Source organism: Eleutherodactylus coqui, chromosome 2 (assembly GCF_035609145.1).
Source record: "Eleutherodactylus coqui strain aEleCoq1 chromosome 2, aEleCoq1.hap1, whole genome shotgun sequence".
Taxonomy (NCBI): domain Eukaryota; kingdom Metazoa; phylum Chordata; class Amphibia; order Anura; family Eleutherodactylidae; genus Eleutherodactylus; species Eleutherodactylus coqui.
In genome coordinates, this window is record NC_089838.1 from 115,649,104 (window position 1) to 115,669,604 (window position 20,501).

At 42.2% G+C, this 20,501-nt stretch overlaps 1 protein-coding gene across 1 annotated transcript in view; it reads left to right on the forward strand.

The window, feature by feature from the left end:
* UTP20 (UTP20 small subunit processome component) overlaps positions 1–20,501 on the forward strand; it is a 119,724-nt gene that overhangs the window by 11,856 nt on the left and 87,367 nt on the right. The window contains exons 7-19 of the mRNA XM_066591398.1: positions 711–848; positions 2,412–2,567; positions 3,091–3,237; positions 3,322–3,456; positions 6,197–6,274; positions 10,670–10,848; positions 12,327–12,464; positions 12,633–12,721; positions 13,894–13,999; positions 14,890–15,040; positions 15,541–15,603; positions 15,683–15,838; positions 16,008–16,084. Of these exons, the coding sequence (XP_066447495.1) occupies positions 711–848; positions 2,412–2,567; positions 3,091–3,237; positions 3,322–3,456; positions 6,197–6,274; positions 10,670–10,848; positions 12,327–12,464; positions 12,633–12,721; positions 13,894–13,999; positions 14,890–15,040; positions 15,541–15,603; positions 15,683–15,838; positions 16,008–16,084 (1,613 nt within the window). The remainder of the gene's footprint in view (positions 1–710; positions 849–2,411; positions 2,568–3,090; positions 3,238–3,321; positions 3,457–6,196; positions 6,275–10,669; positions 10,849–12,326; positions 12,465–12,632; positions 12,722–13,893; positions 14,000–14,889; positions 15,041–15,540; positions 15,604–15,682; positions 15,839–16,007; positions 16,085–20,501) is intronic.

Here is a 20,501-nt window from a genome sequence, read left to right on the forward strand (position 1 = left end):
TAGCATTACTTTCTTACTATACTCATTTCTTTTATATTATATAATGATTTCTAAGCAAAATGATTGTTGGAAGCATGATACATTAGTCATCCGTATACCTTAGGTGTGTACATTACTTTAACCATGCGTAGCTATAAATTCCTGTGAACAAACTTTTAATCTGTATGACTTTTGTTATCTACACAGCAGGGCAGAAAAATTCATGACAGCATATCTGGTGCATCATAAAGCCATCTTACTCAATCATGCAAGATTTCGACCATGTCGGGCTTTGTCAATCAAACATTTTTTTGTTTGACAGACTAAGGCCCCCTGTCCACGGGCATTGCGAAGTCCCGCTGCAGAGATTCGCTGCGGGAACCGCCACGCAGGAGCCGGCAGACGAATCTCCGTGGTCAGCCTATCTGACGGATAAGCTGACCGCGGAGAATCGCGGCAATTCGCAGCATGCTGCGAATTGCCGGCCGCGAGCGGAGAATTGCAGTGATTCTCTGCTCATGGACACGGGGCCGGCGCTTTCCATAGCAACGCCATGGAAAGCTTCAGATGGCGTGATTCGCCGGCAAAATCACGCCCGTGGACAGGGAGCCTTAGTTTTACAGGCTCTGGAAAAAAAAACTTGGGTCTGTTTGTACTTGTCAAGACCTTTTTTTTTCTGTTTGTTTTAAATCCTTCTACAGTAATGTATACTGGTTTTCCATTTTTTTTAGGTGCCTGATTTGAATGAACTATTTAACTTTATGTTCTTGGATCTCAATGAGCATCCTCAGAAGGCTCGTGGTTTGGGGCAGCTTCTGTTTGAGATTTGTAAAGGTGTCAGAAACATGTTTCACTCTTGTGCCACAAAGGTAAGGAACTGCCTTGGAATTAATTATATGTAGATCAGAGTTGTCTTTTACGAAGCTTCCAATACCATAGTTCCCTATTCTTATGGATCTACTTAAAGGTAATATGCCACCCATGTTATGCTGCCCTACCACAGCATGAAGTAGTGAGAGACATGTTGTGTTCAGCGGTATGTTACTTGTTAAGTAGTTTTGAAAAACTACTGCCAGCATGGAATCCAATATATTAATGATATGTGTGCCCTTCAGCTGCTGATTGGCGGTTTGGTGGCATCATGCTGTAATAATTAAAATGTAAGTTCTCAAAACTTACTGCACACTGAAACTTAAATGGGTGTTCTGGGCTTTTTTAACTGATGACCTATCATCTGTATAGGTCATCAGTAGTTGATGGACAGGGATCAGAATCCTTGTCCATGAGCTGATCTTCCGGTCCACTGTCCGTGCAAAGGACTAGATGTCGTCCTCAGTGGTCAGGACAGGCAGTGGAAGTGCCGACTTCACTCCCATTGAAATCGGGGGGATTGCCGCGCTTCTATTACACTTTCAGCTTCTCTTTATGGTCAGGACAGTGGGAGTGAAGCTAGTGGTCTCACTTCCTGCCATGACCACTGATGACTACATCCAGCCTGCTGCACTGACAGCAGTCCAGATGATCAGCTGATGGATGGGGATCACAAACGGTAGATATCTCTCAATCAACCACGGACAGCCTATCCAAAAGATAGCTCATCAGTTGAAAAAGCTGGAATACTCCTTTAAGTGACAAGCTGCTGTAATAAATGTATCCCTGTTTTAGGCTGCATTCCCACAAACGTATATCGGCTCGGTTTTCACGCCGAGCCGATATACGTCGTCCTTATGTGCAGGGAGGGGGGGGATGGAAGAGCCAGGAGCAGGAACTGAGCCCCTGCCCCCTCTCTGCCTCCTCTCCACCCCTCTGCACTATTTGCAATGAAAGGAGGCGGGATGAGAGTGGGGCTAAGTTCCGAGAATTAGCCCTGCCCCCGTCCCGCCTCTCCCCATTGCAAATAGTGCAGAGGGGTAGAGAGGGGGCAGGAGCTCAGTTCCTGCTCCTGGCTCTTCCATGCTCCCTCCCCTGCAGATGAGGACAACGTATATCGGCTCGGCATGAAAACCGAGCCGATGTACATTCGTGGGAATGCAGCCTTATACTGACCTCAAGGAGATCAGTGTAACAGGGGGTGACAGGTTTCCCATTAACTTACATAATTCTTGTTTCCTTCAGCCACCACTAAGTGGACTTTACTGCGTACATCTCCTATTAAACTAATAAGTTACAGTAGTTGATTACATACAGGATTTGGACTTGCATAACTGCATAGGAGCTGTCGATACAAAACAGGGGATTTATAATTAGGACGATTAGCAAAGTTTATCTGTTTATTTTAATTACTTTAGCTATACATAATTATATGCACATATAGCCTATACATATTTCATTGTTCTAATTTGAGGATTTTTATGTATTTATGTGCATTTGATCTCACATGGTAAATGTTAGCACATTTAATCTGCAACTATGTAACTTATTTTCTTTGGTAGACAATACCACTTATTCTACAGAAGATGGGGCCAGTAACCGAGAAAGAGGAGTCACTTCCCTGGACTTTGGTGGGAGAGGTTGTCGAGCACTTTGTGGAATCTGCCGCATCATATATCCACAAGGAGCACTTTGAACCACTTTTCAGTAATATTCAGGTATAATCTCATATGAAACAAAAGGCAATGTGCTGAGTATTGGTGAACAGTAAGCCTTGTGGTCAACTGGCAACACCATATAGACCGTGGGCATAACCTTTCTCACTCACCTATTGTATGTAAGCTGATAGCTTGCCAGTGGAACATTGCACCCCGATTATTATGCTATGGTTATACATACATACACATTGCATTCTGCATATATACACAAGTTTTTTTTTAAATTTTATTTGAAAAGGTTGCCAACCATGCTTTTCAATACAAAGTGGGCATGCAACGAGGGTGTATTTTACAAAAAACATGTGGCAAACAATAAACGACATATACAATGGTACTGTATACACCAAACATAATTCAAAAACAAGATATGGTCCTATCTTAACTTCTTTCTAAATATTATAGGTGTTATGGTTAGTGGGGAATGTGTTAAAGCTGCTCCTCAGGGTACTTGCAGTGGAAATAATTAGTTACAGGACTGAGCAAAATAACTAGAATATATTAACCTCTGTTTCTCTTCTTCAAGAATGCACTTGTGGAACTGGGAGGCAAAATGACTGCTGAACAATGTGCAGAATGTTCAGATCAAATAGAACGGGTACTGGAAGTGGTAAATATCTTGGTAGAATATGGCAAGGGTTCAAAGGTCAGCCATCCCGAGTCTTTATGTACGGTAAGTCCCTCTTTCATCTGTTCTCTTTAATGTGTCTTTAATTTCACTGAAAGTTGAATAATTTTAATGTTTTATTGTTCTTAGACCTTGACTGACATGCTGCAAGTTCCACAAATATCATCATCTTGCAGTTGTAAACTTCTTTCCAGCATTTCTACTTTACTTCTCGATGAAGACGTCTCTCTGTCAGCCTCTGATGTCGAAGAAACTGTTCAGAAGGTATGTTGTATAGTTCAAAATTAATATTCTGTTTGTATGTCAAGTATAACTTCTCGTCCGTGTCATTGAGAGACACAGCAGGACCTTGGGGGTTTAGTTCCTGCCACTAGGAGACGGACACTAAGCACAAAGAGTGTTAGTCCTTCCTACCAGCTATACCCCTCTTGCATGCACTGAGCTGCATCCATTTGTTTTAGCTTAGTGTCTGTAAGAGGCAGACCTTCCTGTTTGCAGGTCTTTTGCTTTTTATTTTTCCGTTTTCGCCCCTCTAGCTGGGAATCAGGAATGAGCTAAAACTTCCCTGATTGTCACCAAGAAGGAAGGACTAACAGTGCTGTATCAGACACATTGTTATTCCATCCTCCAAGAAGACAAAGAGGACCAGAGTAGCACTAACTACTCTGTATGCCGCCAGCCATGAGGTCACCTAAGCATCTTGTCTGCGCCCCCCAATTTCAGTGATCTCTCACCACTAAGTGATCGTTGGTGACTTGCTGGTGCACTGGGGGGAGCTGAAGAGAAGATGATGAAGATAAGATGAGTAACCTGGATTAGGTAAGTATCACACCAGCGCCAACCGTTCCCTTGAGTATTTTTCCTCCTTATAGTCATTTTGTCTTCGTACAGGAGATAATGCAGATACTTTTCAGTTCTGCCTTCCCATTTTTCCTAGGTGGAGTATGTTCCTCTTGGCAGTCTACTCTTCCCTTATAGGTGTCATGCTGTTACCAGTCACTGTTCCTATTGATCAAAGATTCTTTTATTTTTCTCTATAGTGCATCTTCCTCTACACTAGATTCTGTCAGATCTTGGTAGCACAGTAGTCATAGCATGGAGAGATTCCCTGAGGTCAAGCCCAACCTTGTTTACCTTCCAGAACTTTCACTACTCACGGAAGACTCTCTGGACTAAGCTTTGAGGCCTTCTCCGAGTACTCTGAGAAACATTGCTAACATTGTTCCAGTCTGTACATATCCCTTAAAAAGACTGCTGTCCTTCTCCACTTGCACTAAGCAGCCGCTCCGCTATTAGGCAACTACTGCAATCCCTTCCACAAGCAGTGTAGGTCGTCTCTTCGGTGCATCCAACAAGTACTGTATTTTGCTGTGTATAAGACGCACACCTAGTTTTCCCTCCCAAAACTCAGAAAAAAAAGATGTTAAACATAGAATAGTATACAATTTTATGTAGTGCTGTTCTATGTCTAAGGCTGGGTTCACATGGTGCGGATTTGCTGTGGTTTGCCGTTGCATATCCGCACTGCGGCAAAACCGCTGCATTTGCAGTGCAATGCAATGCAGTGCAGATGTGTTTGGCCAAAAAGCTGTTCTCACGGGGCAGAACTGTGGGCAGCACTGTGAAAATGCAGCTGCGGCGCTGTTTTAGAATATGCAGCATGTCAATTCTTTTGGCTTTTTCACAGTGCTTTTTTTGCCCATAGCCTCCATGGAAAAATCTGCACTTAAATACACTGCAAAAGTAAAAAAAAAAAAGCGCTGTGGAAAAAAATGCTTGTGGTTCTTCAGAGCTAAAAAAGTCACCAAAATCCACAAGCCAAAAACAACCTTTGAAGCAGTTTTGCCGCAGAAGCTGTTCTTCTGCGGCAAAACCGCAACAGAAAAACTGCGGCAAATCTGCACCATGTGAACCCAGCCTAAGTCCCTGTTATATTCACCAGCCATCCTCCCATCGCTGCGGGCAGGTTCTCTGTAGCTCTCCCCCTTCACGTTTACAGTTTGCTATGGGGACCAAGCGCAGCAGACTGCAGATTTGGCCGGCCAGCGCTGACAAGACGTGGCTGTTGAGTATACAGTGGTTCTATGTATGTGTGCTATGTAGTGTGTGTGTGTGAGAGGGAGTGGGACGGCGTCGGGCATACTCACCACCGCTCCTCTTTACTGTGACGGCATGTTGGTATAAATTTTCGCCGGATCACTTCTGACGCAAACTTACACTGTTACGTCGGCATCCCGTGTAAAAAAAATTGTAACAAAAAACGCATCTTATACATGGAAAAATACTGTATATTACCTGTAATCGCCTCTAACACTTCCCTACAAACAGTGCCCATGATACACCTGACCCCCTTTTGGCTACTGAGTAGGTTCCGCAGTGATTGGGTTAGGCGAATATCCCCGTTTTATTGAAAAGTAAATAAAATTACAACATTTTTGTAGCACTGTGGTACATTCAAAAGTGTGACAAAATTAACATGCAGCTGATCACAAAGAGGGCAAATTACCCCAGTAACAGAAATGTTTAAATACAGGTAGATAAAATGGGTTCAGACATCGTGTCAATAGTCTTCAGGTTCCAGCCCGAGGTTGTGCTTGTTAATGAGTGCGTCTCTGGAACACCGAAATGGAAGATGAGAGTAATCATGGAGGGTAGGCCGTAAATGGGAAACCGCGCCGTATACTCCATACCTTGTCAAATTTTCCTGGGCATCTGCACCCCTTAAACTATATAGTTATCAGATTGTGGAATCGACCAATTTCCGCCACATTGACACTGAGGGATTTCTATGATCCATGCAGTGTAATGCGCTGTGCTACATTACATATGTACTGTGTAGCGTTTTTTTTTTTTTTACACATAGCTAATATTCACACACTTTCCCCAGTTTTATAGAACAAGGAAGTTCATAAATTATAAAGAACTAATGATTGGACTGTGGGGTGAAAAACTGCAGTATTGGGGAGCATATACATAACAAGTGTATTCTTATTTTGTCTTGTAGGTTCTTGAGAGTAATATTTCAAGGGGATTACTTTTGGAGTTCTCTGAAAAGATGTTTGAAATGACGCAATTTGAACAGGTAAGCATTATTGACTTTTTCATGGGTATTGGTGCATTATGGACCTCAAACTGCAACAAAGGGGAGTTTTGCTAAATCTGTCACAGAAACATTTATGCGCAGTTAAGTGATTGCACTACTGCAATTAAAGGAGTGCTGCACTACAGCGAGCGCCATTACCTGTTTGTCCTGCCTACTTGTGGTGGCTCCAGGGATGGGATCCTCACTAAGCTCACAGTGAAGGTTATATATCAAAGATGGGCCGATGCAAAATCACAGGAAATCACTTTTTTTAAATCAAGTAGCTGTTTATTACATGTGTTGCAGTTTATCAAATTAACATCATACCCTCAGCCCACTCTCCCCAGCCCAAACCCAACACAGTACACCACTACATCTCCTCAAGACCTAAGAAATACAGAGGTGTCAATAACTATATTCCAGATACCACTTTAATAGAGGTCTTAACACTAATATAGTAGTACTCCAATTGTAGTTGAAGTAAAATGAATATTTCCAAACTGTATGTTCCCTCATCGCTGGCAAGTACCGCTTTACCTCAAATAGAAAAAAAATTCTGTCTCTAATCAAATTAAATGGAGCCGATCAGTCCAACCATGGAGCCAACACAAATTTGGGGAAAAAAAAATGCAGTACTGACGCTCAAAAATTGTGGGAAAAAAGACAAGATTTTCTCTTGGCAAAATCGCAATCGGCAGTATGAAGAGGTCCTAAGGTCAGCGTTCTGATTTTTACACCTGTTGCACAGAGTAGAGTCCCACAGTCCAGTCAAATGTTGGAATAGTAGTGTGAGATGTTATCGATGGAGCATGCATCTCACTAAGGGCTCCCACACACTTGCGATTGCGTTTTTTGTTAACGCGATTGTCAATGGGACTTTCTATTGTAAAAAAACACAACGAACGCAACTGCGTTTTTGGCGCATTGTGTTGCGTTTTTAACATTAGAAAGTCGCATTGACAATCGCGTTAACAAAAAACGCAATCGCAAGTGTGTGGGAGCCCTTAGTGACAACTGTGGAACCTTTCCCAGAACTTTCTGCCTCTGCCCCTCTTCGATTGGTCCCAAATCTAACCCACTTTGCCTTTAGATCAATGGTAAAGCTCATGCATCTTGCAGAGAAAGTACTGTTACTATTTGGAAACGAGGCATGCTGCATCCCCCCTACCTTTTTGAATCTTATGCAGAAATCAATGTATCTCTTTGAATTTCCAGCGTCCAAATCTTTCTAGACTAGATGGCTCCTTCAGCTATGGCGCTTTCCATGTAGAGGTAAACTGAGTACATTCCTATAAAATTCAGAACAGAGCTGGCCTTCCACCAAGTTTTATGCATCAGGTGTAGTGTAGGCTTTTTTGGGAGTGGATCTTAAACGTATGAGCCTCCAGCGCTTTAAACAAGAAATCTGTCATTACATTGTGACAGAGCAGTTTGTTCCCAGTAGCCCCCCATCCCCTAAAATGTTGCAGTTGGGCCGCCAAGAAATAAATCTTTACTCTTGCACTGACACAGAGAATCCCCCCCCCCCCCCCACACACACACCATTTTAGCTCTTTGTAAAGTCTGCAATTTAATACGCACCCCCTCCATATCAATTCTCTGAACGCACAACTTTATAGAAGAAGCATTGGGGGTATTCGTATTAGGGAGTTAAGAATACAAAGCAGTTTGGGCATCCAGGTCATTATTAAAAGATTGACCCTCCCCACTACTGACAGCGGAAACCACGACCAAGCTTCTTTTTTTACTCAGAAGGTCCAAATCATTGGATTTATGTACAGACACTGAAAGTCTGATTTAAAGCCATAGATATATGAATTCCCAGATACTTAATACCTCCTTTACACAATAATGGAATTTCTGGAGGCAACACCTTTATCCCTGGATCGTTCGCCATCAGCAGCTCTGATTCACTCCAGTTAATAGTTAAGCCAGAGTATTGGCACATTTCTCAATAGTTGACATTGCCTGAAAAAGCAGCATATTGTCTGCATAGAGGACCACCTTATCCTCCAAGTTGCCACGATGAAAACCATGAATGTGAACCTGTATGTGCCCAAATGCACGCCACAAGTTGCTGAATTGCTATTGCAAATAATAGAAAGGATAGAGGACACCCTTGTTGAATACCCCTTTCCAAATCAAACGGCCCAGAGATTGTGTCATTCACTCAAATTCTCGCCAGTTGATCCTCCTATACTAATTTAACATAAGCTATAACATTAGCTCCAAACCCCATTTTAACCAGGACTTTCCAGAGGAACTCCCATTGCACACTGTCTAAGGCCTTGGCCTCATCAAGCAAACACACCACTCACTGTCCAGGGTTATCCATTGGTAATTTTAGATATGGATGAAGTCTGCGCAGGTTATGCTGGCTAAATCTACTGCAGTTAAAGACTATTACTGGATGAATGAGTTGCCACTACCCTGGAAAGATGCATGGTCAAGACGTTCAACAGCATCTTTAACCTACTCTGGCAATAGGTATATGGATCTGTAGGAGATTGGCTCTAATGAATCCTTGCTCTGTTGAGGAATTACAGTAATAGTCTTCTACATAGAGCTTGACAAGTGTCCCTCCTCCAGAGTCCCCTGAAAAACATTGAAAAGCTCTGTCATGAGAAGGAGGAAGACCCCAGACTGCTTAAAGAGCTCTAAACAATGCCACACTATTCATGGGGACCTACTAACCATAGAGGCCGTAGCCTCCTGTAATTGGCCCAACTGCAGCTGTGTGACAAGACAAGCTCTGTCAGAAGCAGACAACCTTGGAAGGGCCACGGAGTCTAAAAAAGTAATTTGTCCAAAGGCCTTCCATAGCAGAGTATGATGTAGAGATTTATAGAAGTTGCAAAAAACATGCAAAATGGGGATCGTATCAGATAGCACTTCTCCTGTTGGAGATTTAGGGGATGTAACAAAGGGAACCTCCATCTGAACTCTTACCGTAGTGACAAGTGTCATGTGTCCCGCTTTTTTCTTTTTCCTTGAAGTATAGCTCTTTGAAGAAAAAAAATCTCCTTTTCTCTGACTTTTCCAAAAGGTGGGACATCTTTCTCTTCAGTCCAATTGGTCGCATTTGTATCATCAGTTGTACGAATATACACCATCTCCATTTCCCCGTCTCTATGACAGAGGGCTTCTTCCAATTGTCTATTGCCCATTTTTTTATGACTACTAAGTTGTATGAATTTACCACTCAAGCATGCCTTTATGGCGTCACAGACCACACAGACCTGAGCAGAACCACTATTGTAGCAAAATACTCCTTAATATGCCATGTTATATTAGTATTATCCTGGAGTGAAAGCACTTAACTACCATATCCAGAGTCTTTGTATCTGAAATTGTGCCAAATTCACAATCTGCAAAGGGGAATGCTCCGACCGGGTCGTGGGAAGGTATTCCATATGGGTAACTGCGGGTGACACACAGTGATTTATTAATATCGGGTCAATGTGTGAAAAGGTTATAGTAACAGCATGTTACACCATTCACAATAGGTGATGGTCACAGCTTATCTACTTCTCAATTCTTTGCACAATGACCTCTGCCAGGTCACAGAACATGCCTCGAACTGTTTCACATAGATCAGGTCCTGTCCGTTGTGTGAATGATCCATGAGGCTGCAGTAGAGAACATCTCTAAATGCTGCCGACTGTAGCTCAGGCAAGGAGATTGCCTCCATAGTCATATAGTAGGATGAAAGAAATGTGCAATCAGAAAATAAAACTGATTGCCAAATAGAATGTGTGTCACTATCTGGTTTTAATTAGGAAAAAAAAATATAGCCGAAGCATTCCCTTTAAATTATTGTATGGATACCACTTTCCACATTTTTTGGTTTTGGCTTTGGTCTACATCTAAGACTATATAATTGGAGTTTTCAAAATTGAGATTGGACTCTGTCAGGTGAATGCATGGAAATCTAATGGGAAGCAGTCACTTTTTTGCCATTGATATGGTCCAGAAATAGAGCCATAATACAGTCATGTGAATAATGCCTTAGGCCAGCTCCATACAAGCATATTGTACATATCTGTAATATGGATCAAGCACACGGATGTGTTAGAGATCACATTGCAACTGTATGTCGTCAGTATTTAATCTGTATTTGCCTTATTTACTGTCATTGGTTTCATTTTCTACTGGACAAGTACTGATCAATATTTGTCCAATACACCAGTTTGGAAGCAAATCAGGAAATAGATTGTGCTACTTTTCAAAAAAATAGCCTTGAAAACTGCAGCCATGTGAATAGAGATATAGAGTTACACTAGCTCCGTATTACAGTCTGCAAAACACGGACCTGATATGGAGTTAAAATACAGTTGTCTGAAAGCGGCTTTAGTCTGTATCTTTCTAATAGTTTGATATGTTTTTCTCTTTCAGTATTTCCTACCAAGCCTCTTGCAGTATATTCTGCCGCTCTTCACCGAGGAGGACAGCGCCGCCAGAAGCCAGGCTCTGGCAATCTTGACAAAGCTGATTTTGGAAAAGGCTGAGCCCCCTCCTATTGCTTCCTTGGCATTTGAAAAATATCCCCTTGTGTTTGCAGAGAAGAATAAACCGTAGGTTTGAGTGGATATAACATTAGTCGTGGAGTATTATCAGTTTGGGTTATAGCAGCTATAATGAATTGATGCAGAATAATGGTTTTACATGATTAAAGCACAACTGGCCTTACATATTGTGTATGACAGATGTATTTTGTACTCTTAAGCTTTAGTACTTGAATTATCCTTGGAGATTGGCTCAAGTCGGAGGCAGAACCTTTAGGCCTCCTTCCCACGAACGGATTTCCGCCGCGTAATTCGCGGCGAAAATCCGCTGCGTTGCACGCAGCTATTAGGTTCTATTGAACCTAATAGCTCCATGCTCACGATGCGTAATTCCACCGCGGAATTACGCACCGCGATTTCTCCCGTCCTCACCCGCAGCATGCTCTATTTTCTGCGGGTGAGGACGGGCTGTACGCACTGACGGCTTCCATTGCAGTCAATGGAAGCCGTCCATTCACGCTATCTCCCGCTGTAACCAGCGGGAGATAGCGTGAAAAAACGCTTTCCCGCCCACCGCCGAGCGTCATATGACGCCAAATGACGCGGCCCGGCCGCGTCACGTGACACGGCTGGTGACGCGAGAGCGGTGGGCGGTGACGAGCGGTGACGCGGCGGTGGTGGGCGGGGAAGCGATTTCACGCTATCTCCCGCAGGTAAGTATAGGGGCTCTGGGGGGCGCCGTGACGGGCTTCACAGCGTAATATTACGCTGCGGAGCCCGTCACGCTCGTGGGAAGGAGGCCTTAGCTGCAGAAAAGTTATTCCCAGAGGTGCAGTCTTTTGGCTCATAGCCTTTATCAAGCACATTTGTTTCATTTCGCCTCTTATGACATACATTGTTGCAAGAAGTGATACCAAACAAGCTTTGATGTGTCTTTTATGTATCTTTTATGTATTGGTATCCTTGAAGGCTGGTTATGCAGAGTTCAAATTTGTAGGGTATTTCTGTCTTGAATATGAATGCCTGATCAGTGCAGATATCACATCTGGGTACCCTTTACCCTACCGTGCTTGCATGCAGCCTTCACTGTTATAGACGAGAATGAGTCCAGAGAACTGCCATAGGTCTTAATACATGCTGTGTCCATAGAATATGCCATAAATAAGATGTTGATCACATCTTTCAGACCCTCTCTAATATCCGGCCATCTCTTCATTTAATCCATTCCTCGATGCAGGGGTCAGGCATCCGTGTTCTGGTGATAGAAGCAGGTCCCACCTTTGGGACCCGTACCTACAGTATCAGACAATTATGGTATAACCTGTGGAAATACCGTAAATGTCTAAGATTAGAATACCCTTTTAATGGTAAAAGTGGCTGCATATGGTTGCTGTAAATCAGCGAGCGCAGATCACTGTTCCCCAATTCTCTCAGTAGGTATAACCCAAAAATATGTGCCATAAATTCCTAAGACGGGAATACCCTTTTAAGTGTAAAGTTGATTGATTGTTTTTAATTATCCTTAATTCCCTATGTTTTGTAATTAGTGCAAAGCCGAAAAGTCGTGGTGGCCAGCAATCCCCAGTGCTAGAATACGTATTATCCTTGATTACACTGTCTTCACATGAGGATATCCGTGAAGTGTCCTATTGTTGGTCTGCTCTAGTTGTTCTACCTCATTTAAGGTAAATATAATACGGGAATATGTATAAAAAAATGTAGGCGATAACAATTCTATCCTTACAAAATAAAGTCTATGGGAAAAACTGTTGAGACTTCTAAACCCTTAGTTGTTAAAAAGGTCATTTGTAATTATCAATGATGTATTAATTTTTTTTTTTTACTTTCTACAGGCCTTTGGAAAAGGACAGAATTCTTCCAGTTTTATCTCAATTCATAGAAAATGTTTTTTCTTTGATGACCCAAACACAGTTTGCTCAAGGTAAGGAGTAAAATGCAGAAACAAAGTGCAGTAAAGGTGATTGTTAATAGCTAAATGCTCCTCTTCAGCAGTAGTTTAACTGGCATCAATTAAAACATGCTAAGCTTCCTTTACATGACCAAATACTGCTTGTTTTTGCTGTAGTTTTGCAGATATTCGGCTTTAAAAAAAAATAAATGTAGAAAAGTATTCCATAAACTGTACAAAACTACAGTCAATTTTTTTAAATCCAGTTATTAAAGCTATGGGTTACTCTATTCAGTCTAAAGCCTAATTTACATGCAACGATTATCGCTCAAACGTCGTCCAAACAACGGCTTTTGAGCGATAGCCGTTGTATGTAAATGTGTGCCCGTCATGCACTTACCATGCACTCTTAGTCCATCACTGAGTTCAGTTCGGCATAAAACGATAAGATGGACAGCATGCTGTGTTCTCCGCGGGCAGCGCTGATAGCATTATTTGCATCCTGCTGCCCGAGGGAGAACAGAAGTGATGTATCTAGAGAACAGACCACCCGCTCTTCTCTAAATACATACAAATGAAGCTTGTTAGCTACTAATGTTCTGATTAGCCCATTAGTAGCTAATGCAAAATGATCGCTCAAAACTGTCAGTTTCTGACAAATTTTGAGTCATCATCTTTGCATGTAAATGGACCTTAATTCTCAAGTCAATATGGTAAAACTGCCATTCTATGGGGTTAAAAATTTGCATGTGTTTTTTTTTTTTTTTTTTGGCCACACTGCATTAACGGGATTTAAGATTTCCTCTGATCGTGTGGAGTGGAGAACTCACAAACAAGTAGTGTCATGAACTGTAACCTACTCTACTTTGCTTCCCTCTACTCAGAAAACAGTGTAGTTGGGCTGAAGACTGCCATCCAGAAGAGTTGGCTATTTTGATAGCTCCATAACACTGACTCATTTTCTGAGGCATTTACTTTGCTCTGATTTGCTTTATATATTCTGGTTTTAATATTAAGGGGTTGGTTAAAAATAAGATGCATCTCCAGCTTTCAGCTAAGTCATCCAGTCACTGCATGTCTCAATGGTGTTGTGCCTATAGTGCTCTAATGTCCTCTGGCAGCAACTGGATGACATAGCCAGTGATAAAGCGCTGTGATAGTGTGTTACCTGTAGGCTGACCTACCAACATGTTTCTATCTGCCAGATGTCCTGTGTGTAGCCTGCCAAGCTGTGAGCACTCTTCTTAGCCTCGATGACTCTGCTGATATTCTTCAGATGCTACCCATGGAGCAAGTGAAGAGTTTGTTACTGTAAGTCCCAGACATTTTATGTGAACACAGTTAAATTGTTATAAAAATTGATAAGTTTTGATACTTGCATGGATTATAAGGGTTCTATAGAGTGCGATAACTCATTTGGCAATAGTCATAGCAGAAAGTTGTGCCCTAGCCTTATTTGTAGACACCAACGCAGCATTTCGCTATACCATAGAATCAGTATGGCCATTGCCTAGTTCCACAAGAACCATACACATGACTGAACGAGTCAGTTAAAAGTGTTGTCTGCCCTCTTTATCACTGACCTATTTTCTGAATAGGCTATCAGTAGGTGATGGACAGGGTTCTACCACTCGAGACCCCCATCCATCAGCTAATCGTCCAGCCTGCTGTCAGTAGTCATCAACACAGGAAGTGTGCGCGCCCCAGCTTCATTCCCAGTGAAATTATTGGGAGAGATGTGCTGCTGCGGCACTTCCTGCTTCTCTGCTGGTCGGAAGTGGGAAGTGCCGTCGCAAGACATCGCTTGCACTTCCTCACCTGTCCACTGATAAGCAGTAGGCCGGATAATCAGCTGATGGATGAGGTTCTGAACGGCGGATCCCAGTCCATCAACTAGTGAGGACCTATCACTGAAAAAGAGGGCAGACAACCCCTGTAAGCTCGAGTAACACCGACGAATGGACTGTTCATAGTTGATTAGTGTCAGCTATGACCGTATGCTTGTGTAGCCAAGCTTCTACTGTTTACTATTCTACCAGCATTTTCGTTCCTAGTAAAGGTAACGATCCCATTGATTTTTCCGCTTGGCCATTGGACAGTTAGACAGTTCAGATATAATAGGAATGAACTTGATGACCTGTTCCTTGTCTGCATGTTTGTTATGAATATCTGTCTAATTTGCACACATTATTTCCTTATAGCGCTGCTCCCTCTGATCCCTGTGCATTATTGCTGGCCGATCTCTACTTCACTAGACTAGTTTTCTGCGGCTATCAAGAGCAACTTTCCCATGACATCCAGATGGAGATTTTTTCAAAGTTACAATTTAATTTATCAAGCAACTCCTCAAAGGTATCCTAACTCAAACTAAACGTCAACTTATTTTTCTGAAATAGCTGAGATTTCTTATTTGTGTCTTTGATATTAGACCACTTGTATATTAGCTGTGTGTGGTATATGCATTGCTTAATTGAGGAAGACCTCTGCAAACTCTTGGAGGCTTTGCTTTGCTGGTGGTACTAGTATTAAAGAGCAGGATAAGCCTTTTTTCTATGGAAAGGCCTGCTTAAACCACTAAGAAATACCTTTTTATGAGGTGTTTTTAATGATAATGGGAGCTTGTTTTTGTCCTGGATGGACAGTTTTATTCATTTGGCTCCTTTAGTCGCTTTGTTACAAAACGTGTGACTGGTGTATTAGATAAACAAATAAACTTGTTAAACACTTATTAAGCAAATGTCCTGTACGAACTCTTTAATGCAGTGCCTTATACAACATAATGCAGTGACTCCCTGCTTGTATTACATGTCTCTTACTGCGCAAAGCATTAAATTATTTCCAATCCTGTTTAGATGCGTCTCTTGTCTATACGGATTTTAAATCACTTCTGTAATCAGCCGTCTGCAACTTTAGAGGTAAGTGACTATTACGAAATCCACTGCTTTGTAGGTTTACAATGAAATTGAGTCTAACCAGTACTTGTCGAATTTGTAGGAACCTAGGGAGGGTGAAAACTTGTCACTGTTTTCTGTACTTCTACAAGCCGAGCTTATACCAGCTACTGTCCATGAATATCGGGAAAAATTGCTCCAACTTAGGAAGCTTAGGCATGATCTTGTCCACACGGCAGGAAATGAAGACTTTCAGGAGGTTAGTTGGATATTCATTCTCAAGATATGTTAATCATGTATGTATCGTGTTTGCCTTGAGATGCTTTGATTGCATGCTTTACATCCCATCTCATCTGTTTTCCATTCTGATTTTCACTTTTTTTTTCTTTCTTACTCACTCTTTCTACTACTTTATGATTTGTTTCCAGGTACCATTGAGATATTTGCTGGCCATGCTTTATGTGAATTTCAGCCCGCTCTGGAATCCAGTGATTGAGCTTATTGTGTGAGTAAATATATTAAGGGTATAATCCTTCTATAAGACAGCCTATTGTATGTTTTTCCATATGTAAGGGAGTTTGTCTGCAGTTTAAAACCCATAGCAAGTGTCAGAGACAACCCTGTCCGCTCGAGAGAAAAGGTTCGGGTGCCGGCGTGGGGGAGCGGTGAGTTGCGGCAGTCAGCAGGGGGGAGGGGGGGGAGGGAGAGAGAGATCTCCCCTCTGTTCCTCCCCGCAGCTCCCTGCCCGCCGCTGGCACCTGAACCTTTTCTCTCGAGCGGGCAAGTACTCGCTAAGGGCAATGCTCGCTCGAGCAATTGCCCTTAGCGAGTATGCTCGCTCATCACTACTGGCAGCCCATAGTCATAGCATATATAGGTACACTAGCTGATATACCCGGCTTCGCCCGAGTTAATTTGGTACTGGTGTTTATCTGGTGTTCACACGGAAAATCTTATGAAGTCGTGGTTTCTTTAGAGATACTGAGGAAAAACATATGTTCACCATTTTGCATAGTTCTCTGCGTTACCCAGGAAACACCACGTGGAGGTAACCATGCGACGTTTCCTTCATATAAAATGACATCAGGAAGTGAGAGAATTAGATTACGTACATAAAATTTGGACACTAATTCTTTTGCACTTAGAATTGAATAATCGAGTTGGGACCTATTAACTTTTCATATTTATGACACAATCAATGCTCGTGCCAAATTTCCCGTTTCTATGACACCGGAATGTGAGAGATTTAGATTATGTACGTAAAATTTGGATGCTAATTCTTTTGCGCATAGAATTAAATAATCGAGTGGGGACCCATTAGCTTTTCCTATTTATGACCTAATCAATGCTTGTGCCAAATTTCCCGTTTCTATGACACTGGAAAGTGAGAAAATTACATTCCGCACGTAAAATTTGGACGCTAATTCTTTTACGCATAGAATTAAATAATGGAGTTGGGACCCATTAGCTTTTCCTATTTATGACATAATCAATGCTTGTGCCAAATTTCCCGTTTCTATGACACCGGAAAGTGAGAAAATTACATTCCGCACGTAAAATTTGGACGCTAATTCTTTTGCGCATAGAATTAAATAATGGAGTTGGGACCCATTAGCTTTTCCTATTTATGACATAATCAATGCTTGTGCCAAATTTCCCGTTTCTATGACACCGGAAAGTGAAAAAATTACATTCCGTACGTAAAATTTGGACGCTAATTCTTTTGTGCATAGAATTGAATAATGGAGTTGGGACCCATTAGCTTTTCCTATTTATGACATAATCAATTCTCGTGCCAAATTTTCTGTTTCTATGACACTGGAAAGTGAAAAAATTACATTCCGCACGTAAAATTTTGACGCTAATTCTTTTGCGCTAGAATTGAATAATGGAGTTGGGACCTAGTAACTTTTCCTATTTATGACATAATCAATGCTCGTGCCAAATTTCCCGTTTCTATGACACTGGAAAGTGAGAAAATTACATTCCGCACGTAAAATTTGGACGCTAATTCTTTTGCGCATAGAATAGAATAATCGAGTTGGGACCCATTCGCTTTTCCTATTTGTGTCATAATCAATGCTCGTGCCAAATTTCCCGTTTCTATGACACCGGAATGTGAGAAAATTACATTCCATACGTAAAATTTGGACGCTAATTCTTTTGCGCATAGAATTGAATAATGGAGTTGGGACCTAGTAACTTTTCCTATTTATGACATAATCAATGCTCGTGCCAAATTTCCCGTTTCTATGACACTGGAAAGTGAGAAAATTACATTCCGCACGTAAAATTTGGACGCTAATTCTTTTGCGCATAGAATAGAATAATCGAGTTGGGACCCATTCGCTTTTCCTATTTGTGTCATAATCAATGCTCGTGCCAAATTTCCCGTTTCTATGACACCGGAATGTGAGAAAATTACATTCCATACGTAAAATTTGGACGCTAATTCTTTTGCGCATAGAATTGAATAATCGAGTTGGGACCCATTAGCTTTCACTATTTATGACATAATCAATGCTTGTGCCAAATTTCCTGTTTCTATGACACCGGAAAGTGAAGAAATTACATTCCGCACGTAAAATTTCGACGCCAATTCTTTTGCGCTAGAATTGAATAATCGAGTTGGGACCGATTTAGCTTTTCCTATTTATGACATAATCAATGCTCGTGCCAAATTTCCCGTTTCTATGACACCGGAAAGTGAGAAAATTACATTCCGCACGTAAAATTTGGACCCTATTTCCTTTGCGCATAGAATTGAATAATCGAGTTGGGACCCATTAGCTTTTCCTATTTATGACATAATCAATGCTCGTGCCAAATTTCACGTTTCTCTGACACCGGAAAGTGAGAAAATTACATTCCGCACGTAAAATTTGGACGCTAATTCTTTTGCGCATAGAATTGAATAATCGAGTTGGGACCCATTAGCTTTTCCTATTTATGACATAATCAATGCTCCTGCCAAATTTCACGTTTCTATGACATTGGGAAGTGAGAGATTTAGATTATGTACGTAAAATTTTGACGCCAATTCTTTTGCGCTAGAATTGAATAATCGAGTTGGGACCCATTAGCGTTTCCTATTTATGACATAATCAATGTTCGTGCCAAATTTCCTGTTTCTATGATATTGGGAAGTGAGTGATTTAGATTATGTACGTTAAATTTCGACGCCAATTCTTTTGCGCTAAAATTGAATAATTGAGTTGGGACCCAATTTCTTTTCCTATTTTGGAGATAATCTATGTTCGCGCTAAATTTCATGTTTCTACGACATCGGGAAGTTGGAGAACTTTTGGCCAGCCAGTGAGTCAGTGAGGGCTTTCAGCTTTATATATATATATAAAGTGGATTATACCCACCTGATAATCAGGTTTCCAGTAGTCTCCACGACAGCACCAATGAGATTGCCTCCTCCTGGTAGGACAGGAACATACTGAGAGGTTAAAAGCTCCCCCCCTTCCCCACTTTCCTCAGTGGATTCTAACGAATTGCCGGGGCAGGAGCTAAACTTAAATTTTTTCCCCTAACCGGGGTTTTTTAATTTTTAAATTTATTATTTTATTTTTCTAGGGCGGGAAAGGTACGGGTGCTGTCGTGGAGACTACTGGAAACCTGATTATCAGGTGGGTATAATCCACTTTTTCCCCCAGTCGTCTCCACGACAGCACCAATGAGACGTACCAACTAAAGTTTATTAGGGTGGGATCGCTGCCGAGAGGACTTTGCGGCCGAAGGCCATGTCCTCGTCCTGCTGCACTTTTACCCTATAGTGTTTAGTAAACGTGTGGGGTTTTTTCCAGACTGCGGCCTTGCAAATTTGCTCGACCGAGGCTGAACTGTGTTCGGCCCATGAGGACGCTACTGCCCTTGTGGAATGGGCTTTAAGCGCTAACGGGATCTCCTTCCCGAGGGCTTTATAGGATTCTATGATGGCCAGGCGGATCCACCTGGCTATGGAACTTTTCGCTGCTTTGCTACCCTTATTTGGGCCACTGAACTGGACGAACAGGTTGTCGTCCCGCCTCCAGTGGCTCGTTGTATCTATGTAGGTTAGGACTGCTCTCCTAACGTCCAGGCAGCTTAGGGTTCTTTCCTCCTCGTTTTTTGGGTGGCTGAAGAATGAGGGGATTATTATATCCTGGGACCTATGAAAATCTGACACTACTTTCGGCATAAAGGCCGGGTCTGTTTTAAATATTAGTTTGGTGTCTGTAATTTTCATAAACGGGTGGCGGATGGACAAGGCCTGTAGTTCGCTAACCCGTCTTGCGGATGTAATGGCTACTAGGAAGATGGTCTTGATTGTCAGCATTCTTATAGGTAGCGCTTTGATCGGTTCGAATGGTACCGCTGTCATGGCCCCTAGAACCCAATTAAGGTTCCAGTCTGGGAACAGGTTTATGGGCCTAGGGCGTAATCTAGCTGCTGCTGTTAGGAACCTGTGGACCCATCTATCGTCTGCGAATTTTGTGTCGCAGATAGCGCTAAGGGCTGAAACCTGGACTTTTAGGGTGCTCGGGGAGAGGCCCATCTCTAAGCCCTCCTGCAGGAATTCTAAGATTAGCGGAGTGTCGGGGATAGAATCCCCGCGATCCCTTCCCTGTCTCCATGAGGAAAACTTTCTCCAGACCTTCTGGTAGATCAGGTGGGTCGTCTTTTTCCTACTGGACATTAGGGTTTCTACTACTTTCTCTGAGAATCCTTTCTGTCTTAGCGAGGATTCCTCAAGAGCCATGCTGTTAAATGGAGTTTGTCTAGGCCGGGGTGGTTCAGTGGCCCCTGCGATAGAAGATCCGTCCAGGTAGGCAAGGTGACTGGGTCCTGGACGCTCAGTGTTGTCAGAAGACCGAACCAGCTTCTTTTTGGCCAGAAGGGGGTCACTAGGATTAGCGTGCATCCCTGGGTTCTGA